We start from the raw sequence: 13,492 nt of genomic DNA on the forward strand, positions 1-13,492 counted from the left end.
TAAATGCATACTATTGAAAAATAAAAATAAATGCACAAAAAATATCTCAATGAGTTTCTGACAGAAATCAACGGCAACTTTGTACAATTTGTTACAAGTAACAACCGAGTGGTTATTAGCCACTATTGAAATAAGTACTATCAAAAGAATAAGTTCTAGTACCTAATAATTAGTACTAGTAGTTAGTGAGTAAATACTAATTAATAAGCATCTGTATTTAGTAAATACTAATATATACTAAATACTATCTTAACTGAATATATGCTAGTATCTAAGATACTAAACAGACACTAGTAGCAAAATAATAATTACTAGCTGAAAGTGGACACTAGTACATATTATAGATTAAATGGTAAAACAACTTGCCATGATATGGCAAAAGGCAAGGAGCACTTCTCAACATCACTATTCACTTGCCCTCATTTACACTGCAGAACATAAAAGGAGCTGTTTTTATACTTTTTTTGTGTCCACACAATTGTTTCAGTGTCCATGCAAACCAAAGGGCAGCACTGTTCAGATCTTCAAATTATCTTTTGTATTTCTCAGAAGTAACACATGAATGATAAGGAAAAGCTAATTTTTGGGTGAACCATCCTGTAAAGGAAGATCAATCTAATTAACATCCTGTAAATAAACCACTTAAATGTGGTTATTGAATTAATCATAATGCATTTAAGCTATTAAGCTATTTAAAGAGTGCTTTTGTTCTGTAAAATCCCCACCAAAAGTGCACAGCCTTTCAGAGATGCACAAAAACACAAACTACTGCCCATTGTTATTGTTATTGTTATTGAACTGTACATTTCTAGTCTTTCAACAAAAATTTGTGAAAAGGTCCAAAACCAACCAAACTAGTGAAAAGGGACAAACAAATGAGAAGGTGCAACGTATTGATTTTTTTTTTTGGTTTAATTTTGTTTTATTTCTTTGTAATATTTGTACAACTGTGCAAATCTGCTTGTGTATTTACAGTATATAGTACAAACATGAAAAAAACATGAGGTCATATAATAAATAAAACTTTTGTTTACTTGAGAAAAATGTAATTCCTCAAGCAGGGTACCTGAAAAACAATAATAATCACATTTAAGGACACTAATGATCTAAACATTTAACATAAACAGAGAAAAAGATTCTGAGATTTTCTTTTGAATTGATTCTGAGCTTAGTTTTTAACACAGATAGCGCTCTAGGCTAATTTTTAGCTGTGCACTCAAATGCTCACCCAGAAGAGCACTCCTGTGTCAAATAAATTGGCTTTTATGTCACCAGATTACTGTAAACAGCTTACTATGAACGCTCTTGTAATTCACGTAAAGGGTTCCAATTTTGATCTTTTTACAAGATCTATAATAAGTCTTTGTTGTGTCTTTAGAAGGTGTCTGTGAAGTTTCATGTCAAAATACCCTTTCCCAACCACTGATGGGACATTTCGCATTGGAGAAGGATGACCAGGGTAAGGTGTCAGGATAATCACAGCAAAATGACAACTTTAAAACAGAGACCCACAGTCACACATACACTGTAAAATCCAACAGTCAACTTTATTTAATGACATGAGTGTAGCTAACTCAAGATAAACTGAAAGTTAACTCTACTCATTTTAAGAGTTTTGAACTCAGTGTGGAAGAAAACGAGTTAATTAAATACATTATAACTTCTACTTAAATGGAGTAAGTTCACAGTACTTATATAGATTAGTTTTTGAGCTCAGATGGTTTGTTGCAATCGGTTTCCTCAAACGGTTTGAGTTGCCTTAAATAATTGGGTTTTATAATACGCAGTTGGTTTGAGTTCTCTTCATTTATTGGGTTTACAATAATGATCGATTACAATGATTGAATATTACAGAGAGTATGAACAGATTATTTAATCGTAGTTTAGATCCTGCAAATCCTGTCTTGTGGATATGATTATAAGCGTTTAATATCAAGACATGGTAATACTTGCCAGTCAATCAATATCACTGGGCATGGAAAACCGAACTGCTACATCTTGTTATGTTGGGCCTCAAAATCACTGGGATATAAATCCTATTTTAACGTCAGGAAATTTTAAAAAAGAGACTTATTGTGTTTATATCACACCAATATGACTGTGAACACACATTACCTACATATCTTTCTGTCTAAACACCTTCCGACAGTTGATTTTGCATGATAGGTGCCCTTTCCTAACTTTGACTATTTTAGGTCTAAGTGGTATTTGTAAGAAATTGGATGCAAGCAGAGTTCTGATTATCCTGGTTATCCTTCCTTCCTTTAAACAGATTTTCTACAAGTTTCATAAAGTCAAATTTATGACTTTTTAAGACAATTTTAAGACTATTATGAAAGAAATTTCAGACTTTGGTAAAAAGATGTTTTTAATGGCCAAGTAAAACCTTAAAAACATTAAAAACAATTGTTATTGTAAGGAAGATAATTAAACCAATATTAATAAGTAAACAGAGTTAATAAATAAACTTTGGTAAAACTTTTATTGAAATATATTGTTAGGGATTGGATAGGTGCTGGCCCAATTGGGCATCTTTACATGGACATAGTATAGTAAAGACCTACAACACAATATTTTTGGATGTAAGACTTTTTAAGGCCTAAAATTTGGTTTTTAAAATTTAAGACATTTTAAAGACTTTTAAGACCCCGCGGACACCTTGTTTAAAACACGTGTCAAACTCAGTTTCTGGGGAGCCACAATTTTGCACAGTTTAGTTCCAATCCTAATTAAGCAAACCTGATCAAACTAATTGAGTGCTTTAGGCTTGATAGATACTTACAGATAGGTGTGTTAAAGCCGGTCAGAAACTTAACTCTGCAGGGCTACGGCCCTTCAGGAATTGAGTTTGACACCCCTGCTTTAAAAGTATACATCGCCATCAGCTGTTAAAACGAAACTCAGAATCAAGAGAAGAGCTTTTTCTCAAACTTTTTATGCCACAGCCCTATTAATGACATCAAATACCAAAATCTTATTTTAGTTTTATTCAGGCATCTTACCTGAGTTTCTAACACAACTGCTAGATTGTTTGCTTCGTTGTTGGGATGACAAACGAACTCAAGCGAATATCAGTAGCACTGAACTATAGAGAGCAGACAAACAAACTGCTATGAGTGTCAATTTATAGTACAGTACAAATTGAATAATGGTGATTTAGTATATTCTTCTGACAGACTCTAAAGTGTAACTCACAGGCAGTTCTCGGGGTGATGAGGAAAACGGCGAGTCACTGGCACACATGCGGGTGAAAGGTTTCTCTTTGGTTGTAGGGTGGTTTGTGCAGCAGAGGCGCAGCGTGGCAGCAGGGAGGTGGATGTGCCAGATTCCACTGTGTTTCTTCACCAGCTCATCCAGCATACTGAAACATACAGCGAGTAATGCAAGACACATTATATATATATATATATATATATATATATATATATATATATATATATATATATATATATATATATATATATATATATACACACCCATATATATATATATATATATATATATATATATATATATGGTTCTAAACCTTCTTAAGTTTCTTTTTTTAATAATGAAGATATTTTGAGTTATGTTGGTAACTGGTAGCCACTGACTTCCATAGTAAGAAAAAGTATAATGGAAGCCAATTTGAGCCGGTTTTAGCTACTTATTCGCTACCGTTACCCTTTTGTTTTATTCATGATTTTATGGCAAATTACAGTAAAAAAGACATAAATAAACTGTGTGTGTGTATATATATATATATATAAATATATATATATATATATATATATATATATATATATATATATATATATATATATATATATATATATATATATATATATATATATATATATATATACACACACTCAATCAAGTTTGGTTTTTGGCCCTTCATAAGAAAGTTTGGGCAACCCTGGGTTAGATGACTGGTAATAACTTTATAAAAGATGTTATTTATTAAATAATCTTATTATTAGATATCAGTGCAGATTTATTACAGACTTTAGTGATAAAAATGATAGAAGTCAATGTCAAAAAATGTATAAATGTGTTACCAGTAATAAATACTGATATTGATTATTAAATGGACAGTTCACACCTAAATTAAATGTACTCACTATTTACGCACTCTCAAGTGGTTCTAAACCTTTATGTGTTTCTTTCTTCTGATGAACACTAAACAAGATATTTTGACGAAAGCTGAAAACCTGTAAACATTGACTTCTGTAGTAGGACAAATAAATGCTATGGAAACCAATGGTTACAGGATCCCAGCTTTCTTCCAAATATCTGGTTTTGTGTTTAACAACTTCAGTTTTGGGTGAACTAGCCCTTTAAGTACTAGTAATAATAGTTAGTATGGTGAATAAGTACTAGTACTAATAAACAAGTACTGGAAGCTAGCAAGTACTATTACTTATCTATTGATTTGTAAGTGTCTCGTTTATAAGTGGTAGAAAAAAGACAGTAGCATTTAAGGAATTACTAAGCTAATGGGAAATAGGAAAAGTAATTACTAGTACAAAATAACCTCTGGTACATTTTATACATTTTACAAAGGACTTGCCATGCTATTCACAGCAATAATACACCCTTCAAAATATCTTCTTTCATGTTCAACAGATCAAAAAGACACCCAAACAGCTTTGGAACAAGTGAAGGTTGAGTAAAGTATCATATTTGTATGAACTATCCCTTTAAATGCTATTTTCTATTATGAGGTTAAAAGTGACTGTAAATCCCAACAAATTACCAGACACTAAATAAAGATCTCATGTTAAAAGTCCTTCAAACTAAATATTGACCGCACCGATAGCCTGAAGTTGACATACTCATTAAGAAGTGATTCGGTGACCAGGTCCATGTATCCAGTTTGCCGGTGGTGTATCACTAAAGCGTTTGCATTCAACCTCAGGTGTTTCTTCAGTTCACGGTTAATCTAACAGAGAAGACATGAAAATGTCAACTAATTAATGCATGACAATACTGAACTGTTTTTCCAAAACAACTGACCAAAAATAAGTTCCTGAATATGTGCACTGCTGTTCAAAGTCTTCAGTACTTCTATGTGAGATAACTGATCAAACAGCATTAAAAGGCATTAAAACCTACAACAGCACAATGAGGGCATTTATATATACTTACTGCAAAGGGCAAATACAAACAACTGTTCCTTTATTTGTGCATAAATTACAGAGAAGACAATATGTGTGCTCGTATAATGTAGTTTTTGTTGTGTATAATGTTTAATTGCAGCATGAATTTGTAGGAAGGTTTGAAGTTTTTAAATCAATGCGAAATATAACTGTGTTAAATTAAAGATACTGTTGTGTTACCGATCTCCTTTTCTTCCCTTTTTTTACTGTAACAACTGGTAAAACTGGGTTTAAGGAGCCTTTACTTGATGTCTTCTATTCTCACCAAAGCCGAATAATAAAAACATACAGTAAAAACATTCCAATATTGTGAAATACTACTAAAACTACAATGACTTTAAAATTTTAATATATATTAAAATATTATTTATTTTTGTGACGTCAAAGCTAATTTTTCAGCTTCATTCCTATAGTCTCTAGTCTAGTTTCATCAATGTTGTAAACAACTTAATATTGTTTTAAAAACTATGATACAAATTTTGTAATTTGTACTAATCTTTTAGTAGTTGAAAGCTCAAAATTAAGTAACAAAGTAAAAGTCTCTCTAAACACATTTCCTTCATTTTGAAAAAGTGCAGATTTCCTTAAATCAATCTACTATTTTATCTTAGGAACAGTTTTTTAAGAAAGTGTTGCCCAAAATAAGTTGTGTAGAATTGCTATGAAAGTAACTCCACTGACCCATTTAAATAATGAACATTATAGTCAAAGTAATTTTTAAAAGTTGAGAAAATGGTCAAATGTTTAAAATTAGTGGTGGTTTTTAAGATTTTAAAGAAAATGCTCCCAAAATATTTTCTTAATTATTAGTTTTCTTAATTATTTTGTTTTAGTTAGTGAGGTACACTGTCATTCTACAAGAGCATGTAGCAGTTATATTTACTCATATAGATTAAAGAGTAAATCAGGTAGAAATTCCTTTTTGTTTACTAGCGTTGCTGCTTGGAATGTTTTGCCCACAATTTTTAAAGAGATTTAAATTGAGAGTGTTTTTAGAAGGGAAATTAAAAAGTGGTTGTTTTACAGTTTAAGTTGAGGATTTTGGTGTGTCGAGGAGCTGAGCTGATGATGTTTGCACTCCATTTATGATTTGCTTGTCCATTTTTTTAAGAATATCGAGGACCACAATGGAAATAAGCCAGTGGCTTTTTTGTGTATTTTATCCTTGACAGTTTTTAAAATATCTATGAATTAGTTTATCTGGACTTGTTTGTATATTTTTGTTAAAACTGTCAAATAAAATCAATCATTCAATCAAAAACCAATTTATTATTTTGTCTTATTAACCACACATTTTTTCTAAAGATGGTCTATAAGGTCTCTAACCTCCAAGAGGATCCGTTTGGGCAGTCGGGACAGAACTCCGAGAGGGTACCCCTGCTGTCTGATGACCTCAGCAAGACACTGGGCCACGTCCTGACTCAGACTCTCAGTAAGAGGAAAAGCTTCCACCCATTTGGAGTGGTAGTCAGTCAGAGTCATGATGTGTGTGTGCTTGTCGACTGTCGGAGAGAACGGGCCTCTAACATCCAGACCTAGCCATTCCCACCTGGCTTTAACCTGAATCAAAGACAGTGCAAATGTTTAAACTTTTATTAGTCATCCAGGGTAGTTGATTTCTACACCACTGGATGATAACTTGATAATACTAATGTGTGTTGTCGTAATGTCTTCTGGCACCTTAAATGGGTTTTGAAGTCAATGTTTTCATCACTCATCAGCTAATAACAATAGTATTTCTGGATGTAATTACAGCATCACCATTACTCGATTTTCATTGATCTTCCCGTCTTTTACAGAGCAAGAAAAATTTACACTTTTTTAGCCAAAATCGTTCTAATCCTACCATTGGGTTAAAGTAATTGTCCTAAAATCAACCAAAAATTATATGGAAAGTTGGGAACATATATAAAAAAATGACAGAGACCCTAAATGTATTATGAGTGTACAATATCAAAAATTAAAAAAAATATTGAAACTGGTTAAATGAGGAGTGAATCTTCCAGAAAAATAGATAGAAAGATCTGAAAGATAGAAGAAAGAATGATCTTACTTTAATCATAAGGTTTTAGTTAGCAAATTTATATTTAAAAAATATTTAAATTATTTTAACCCTACAACAACTCATTTTTTATTAACAATTAAAATGTAACACTGTCATGAAGTACATTTACATTCAGTCATTTAGCAGATGCTTTTGTTCAAACTCACAATTGAGGAGACATTCAACAATTCAACAAAAAGAGGAAATAAACACAGGAAATACTAATTATACAAAGGAACTGTTGGTGCTCAAAGAATTAGGTGCTAGAGTATAGGGGTGTGTTTTTAAATCATTATGTTGAGATGTTTGAGCCTTGCATTTAAAAGAAGAAATTAATCTCCATAGATGTACAAACCTTTTGATCTATATAAAACCAAGTCAGAGTTACCTTTTTGTTTTCTAAAAACTCCCGAAATGTAAATAAATTATAAAAATTACCAACAAATTTTTTTAACAAGTCATCACAGAATAAGCATATGCGAATAACTCAATTTTGACAAAATGTCAGATACAGCCTTATAATTCCAATGTGATGAATCAATAAAACAGTCCAATTGTGAGCACAGCACCACGTGGGAAAATCCTAAGCAAGTAAGAGCTGGAATATATCCAGAACAGCTGTGATCATATCCTCCATGTAAAACACAGTATGGTGCAATAGAGGACCTCACTGGTTGTTAATCTTTAAAATAAACATAATTCCCCAGAAACTGACTCAAAGCAAAGTACACTTTCTAAACAAAATTTAGTCAATACCAGATAATTATTTCTGACAAGCTTCGCAGCTCAGAGACAATCAGTCTTACCTCAATTATTTGGGGTTTAGTTTGTCCTAGAACTCCATAAACCACATGGGGCACCTGATTAAGAAATAATTACATACTGATGAACAGAACTTTCACAACACTTTTTGGTTGAGTTTTCTATATATTAAGAATTGTACTGGAATTTATTTAAAAACATGACTACTTACAATATTTAATTCATCGTCACCAGCCCAGCGGATGTTCTAAAGGAAAAAAAATTTTTTTTATTATTTGTGTGATCCATATTTTGAAGCTTAAAATGTAATATACAGTTAAAGTCTTTAAAATTAAGATGAAAATGAAATGAAAATTATTAGCCCCCCCTTTGATTTTGTTTCTTTTTTAAATATTTAACAAATTATGTTTAACAGAGCAAGTACATTTTCACAGTATGTCTGATAATATTTTTTCTTCTGGAGAAAGTCTTATTTGTTTTATTCTGGCAAGAATAAAAGCAGTTTAAAAATTTTTTTAAACAATTTTAAGGTCAAGATTATTAGCCCCTTTAAGCTATATTTTTTCGATAGTCAACAGAACAACCTATCATTATACAATAACTTGCCAAATTACCCTAACCTGCCTAGTTAACCTAATTAACCAAGTTGAGCCTTTAAATGTCACTTTAAGCTGTCTAGAAGTGTCTTAAAAAACATCTAGTCAAATATTATTTACTGTCATCATGGCAAAGATAAAATAAATCAGTTATTAGAAATGAGTTATTAGAACTATTATGTTTAGAATTGTGTTTAAAAAATCTGTCCGTTAAGCAGAAAATGTCTTTAAAAAATTTATAAACATTTTATGCTAAAAAAATGAGCATAACATTAGAAAAAAATCCTTACATTGGGAAAACAATATCCGCTGTGAAAGAAACTGGGTATTGTCATGCTTCTGTCCAGAACTTCATCGCCAAGGATGGTCCATTGCAGACTAAATAAACACATAAAATATGCATCAAGTAAGAACTACAGTTAAAACAGAACAACAACACTACAGTTCAGTGTTTCCCCAACATTCATTCTGCCGTGGAAGGCCTCATGCACACCAGAAATCATCAACATGACAGCAGATTGTCAGTAACCGACCATCAAATGTTAAATGCTGACTGGGGACCACCTGTGGTATGATGATCTATGATAGAGTCACTTTGTTTTTTATTTAGATAGCTAATATAAATGACTACTAACAGATTTCCAGTGTCTGTGATGACCCTTACCATAACAATTGGAATACAATCCTATAGAAATCACTGCAGTTTACTCTTGTTTGCAGACACACACCTTTTCTCTGGTTCTGTCAGCTGCTGTGTGGAGTCACCGTTCGGCTTGGCTCCTGTCAGATCTGAACTGTTTGCTTCAGAAGTGTTTGTATGTGAACTCGTGTCTGTGCTTCTCTGAGCTGGGTTTACAGAGTTGGACTCGTCTGATGTTTCTGCTGCTTGAATAGAAGAGCTGGGGTCGCCAACAATTCTCTTCAATTCCAAAACAAAAGGAAAATACAGTTGTCATTAAAGAACAAGGCAATCAAAAGGCTTTTTAAGCTAAAAAATCTTACACTTTTTTTCTACTAGAAACAATAATTCAAAGCATGGAGTTCTCTGTTTCGGGTAAAGGCGTCATTACATTATTACAATTATGATTTAGGTTTATATTGTGGAGATTTTAATTACACATTTGCTTAATTAAAACATCTGAGTAGTAATCTATTTTATATTTTTAACTGCCATGAATAGTTAAACAAAAACTAATATAAAAAAAAAACTTGTGCTGATATTTTATTTATTGAATGAATAAATATATACTATATTTATTGAAATTGTTCTCTTTTTTTTAGACTACATTGTTAGTCTGGAAAACATTTGCAACAGGACTACAAAAGGATTAGATTTTCCCGTTGTTTTATTGTATTTACAGTGTTTTGACAGCAGATGTCGCCAGTTTGTGATGTTTCGATCAGTTTGGACACTTTTGGCATAGCAAATAGTTGTTGTGATGATTCTGAAAGCTCAGTTTTGTTTTTTATCCAGACATATTTCAATTGATTTGTTTTATAAAACAAAACAACAAGGAATTAAGTAATCAATATGAGGTGCAATAACCCTGATTCTCTCTCAGCAAATAAAAACAATAGAGCCTTAAATTACAATATTTTTCTTTAAAAGTTGGAAGAGTTAAAAGTTCTTAATGGAATAAAAATAAATCCAGAGATTCAGAAATACCTGTATATATTGAATAATATAGAGCTAATTGCTCTAAGCACATATTTGGTAAATCACACAGTTCTGAATAAAAGCCAGACTAAAATAAGCAGATCTGGCACATAAAACCAGTTGTATTAGTAAAAATAGGTGATTTTGAAACTAACTTGGTTTAGTGTAAACTATGCAGTACTAGTGAGACCCTGAAACCCGTCATAAATTTGTATATTTCTTATTACTGAACATTAAAATATTTCAAATATATAATTTTGCAGTTAATGCTTTAAAAAAAAAAAGAACAATCTGTAGAAATATATTGTTTCTTGTCTTATTCAAGTAATTGTTAGTGTAAAATTAAATAATTAAAATAAATTATTACAAAAAAAGTTGTGTTACTCACCCGAGCCCTTCTGCTTCTGGGATTTATTTTAACCTGTAAGGGTACAACCAGAATAAAAAAAAGGAACATAAAAAAAAACATTAAATGAGTGGTGGACAGTTTCAATGGTGCCCGGTAATTATATGACACATTATTATTACTACTAGACTTCAGATTAATTATAAACCTACTTTGTAAATGACAGAAAAAAAACTTTGCTGTGAGGCACAAGTCTTGGTTCACCTACTAGGGAGGTGGTTATAAGGCCCAATCTGAATTTAATACCTATACATGCAACACATCAAATGCTTGGCACATAAAATTAAATTCATCATACCTGTCTGGAAATACTATTTCACAATAATGATAATTTTTCAACATATTGTAAGAAAGAATAACATAAAAAATAAAGAATTCTCAGAATTTTTAAATAGGAAGTTAATCAAATAGAGCTTCTTTTTGCAGAAAATTACAATAGTTCAACTTAAAAGCCGAAATGTATGACATGTGAAAACATACAATTTTGTGTTATCATTTATTTTAAACTGATCTATTGTATTTTAAATATCTCAAAAAATGACTTCTGTCATTTAGTAAAAACTTTCAAGTTAGTGACACATGAAACGACCTTTAAACACCTTCTTTGTTGTGCGTTAGCAGCAAGTTGGCACAGTGGATAGCACAATCGCCTCACAGCAAGAAAGTCGCTAGTTTGTGCTCCGGCTGGGTCAGTTGGCATTTTTGTGTGGAGTTTGCATGTTCTCCCCGTGTTTGTGTAGGTTTCCTCTGCATGGTCTCCCCCCCCCCCCCAAAACATGTGTTACAGGTGAACTGGGTAAGCTAAATTGCCCATAGTGTATGTGTGGTAATCAATGTGTATAGATTTTTCCCTGTGATGGGTTGCAGCTGGAAGGGCATCCGCTGCGTAAAACATATGCTGGATAAGTTGTCAGTCCATTCCACTGTGGCGACCACAGGTTAATAAAGACTGAAAAGAAGATGAATGAATGTTGTGCTTTGTTTGTTGTTTTGTTCTGTATTGCATATGCCAATAACAGCAATATATATTTAAAAGATATTCACGCACATTTCTTTCTGAAAACCGGTTAGGAAATGAGAAGATAGTCGGCACAGCCCATGTGTGAAGTCTTGTTTTCTTCCCCTCTAAAATGAAACACTTCTCTTCAAAGTGGGCCGAGCAGATCTTACTGTTTGGATTGGGTTTCCAGTCTTTCCATTTTAAATTTTTAAGCCACTTTTTCAGCAAGCTAGGGTCTTTCAGAGGGAATCTGAAATAGAAATGACAACATGAATGTAAATTCACACCGCCACTGTAATACTTTTATTCTTGAGAAACAGCCAGTATTGAGCTTAACTTACAAGTGGAAAGAGACGCTTTTGTTCCTCAGAGTGTTTTTACAGTTATACGCACTACAAACTAACACCATCGTGTTCGTGTGCCCAGCATTCACATTTATCCACAGCGTGTATGCTTGTTAATGTTAAGTGCGCTCTATTAACGAACAGAATTTGCTCTGACTGCTCATCAAAAAGCAAAACAGACTGAAACAGCCAATCGTGCTCAGCTCCGTCTGTTTCTGTGGTGTCGAGACAGCAGAACTGAAAACATAAACATCGCCACCTATCGGACACAATGACTCCTGTGCTCACATGTCCAATAATATCCAGCTGCAAGCCCGCAGAACCACACACGTTTTAGTCACACACAATCTAGGACACACGATTTAGGCAAACCATATATGGTAACTAACTCTTTAGCATTATCGCCACCTATTGAATTTAACAAGTGGTTTGCCATTTCAGTCATTATTATTATTATTATTATTATATCGTTACGATCATTTTAACATCTCTGCAGTTTCTGAGCTCAAATTATGTAAATAAAAAAAAATTGGTTAAAGACACTTATGACTTTATTCATGTGTTTACATACACAAAGAAAACATTATAGACCGTCTAATTGTTGGATTAAGTGTAATAAACTAATTCAAGATCTTAATATTATCGTACTTAAAATCACTTTGTTGTAAAATATAAAAAGCAAACAATAATATGTCACTTTAAAATAAATTAGCCTTCTAGTTAATCATTTAAACAATATATATATAGTTATAAACTGATTATATTAACTGATTATCTGATTATAATTATAAGTTTATATATGAACTACTATTTTTTACTAAACTTTCACAGCTGTATATAAAAAGTATATATATATACACTTTTTTATTAATAGTTAATTTGTTCCTATTGCTAAATTTTGGTTTAAAAACAATTTATTACTATAAATTACTACAGTATTAAATGTGGGAAATCATTAATTAAAAGATTATAAGAAAGTTTAGCAAATAAACACTATAAAATCGCTTGAGTAAAATATGAATATAGTGTTATACATTTGTTACATGTAAAAAGATTTTTATTACATATAATGTATTGCCTATAATAACTTGCTATTATTTACTTCATCATTAATTAATCTATTATATAAATCAAACCTGTCCAAATGATTGTTCAGCAAGGCCAGCAAACGAGTATCTGAGATATTATTGTCAGATAATAATGACTGATCAGCTATGACTGATTAAAAACTGTTCAGTCTATTATATTGAGTGGCGATCGGAAACAATGCTCCCCTTTCGGCTGTCTCGATTGCAATATTCGTGAAATAAAGTAAAGTAAACACTATTGTTTATTGTGTACAATATTTATTAATCATATATATCAAAATATATCGATGACGATGTTCAAAAAGACGTTAATAACATTAACATCCGTAGTAACCATATATGGTTTGCCTAGATTATGTGTCCTAGATTGTGTGTGCCTAAAACGTGTGTGGTTCTGCGGACATGAGAGGTATTTTGGGTTGTTTGAATGTCATCATTTTCCCAGTACTGGGTT

The 13,492-nt window shown here is 32.0% G+C and overlaps 1 protein-coding gene across 1 annotated transcript; it reads right to left on the reverse strand.

Moving 5' to 3' along the window:
* Window positions 1-914: 914 nt before the first annotated feature.
* zgc:163143 lies at window positions 915-12,137 on the reverse strand. The gene is given in 12 exon segments (NM_001083569.1): window positions 915-1,066; window positions 3,003-3,085; window positions 3,196-3,361; window positions 4,818-4,924; window positions 6,468-6,701; window positions 7,992-8,045; window positions 8,159-8,194; window positions 8,834-8,921; window positions 9,272-9,462; window positions 10,589-10,621; window positions 11,655-11,856; window positions 11,948-12,137. Coding segments are annotated over 11 exon segments (1,242 nt in total). The 5' UTR covers window positions 12,016-12,137; the 3' UTR covers window positions 915-1,066; window positions 3,003-3,022.
* Window positions 12,138-13,492: the final 1,355 nt, after the last annotated feature.

This window comes from Danio rerio, chromosome 3 (assembly GCF_052040795.2).
Source record: "Danio rerio strain M-AB ecotype USA chromosome 3, GRCz13ab, whole genome shotgun sequence".
Taxonomy (NCBI): Eukaryota; Metazoa; Chordata; class Actinopteri; order Cypriniformes; family Danionidae; genus Danio; species Danio rerio.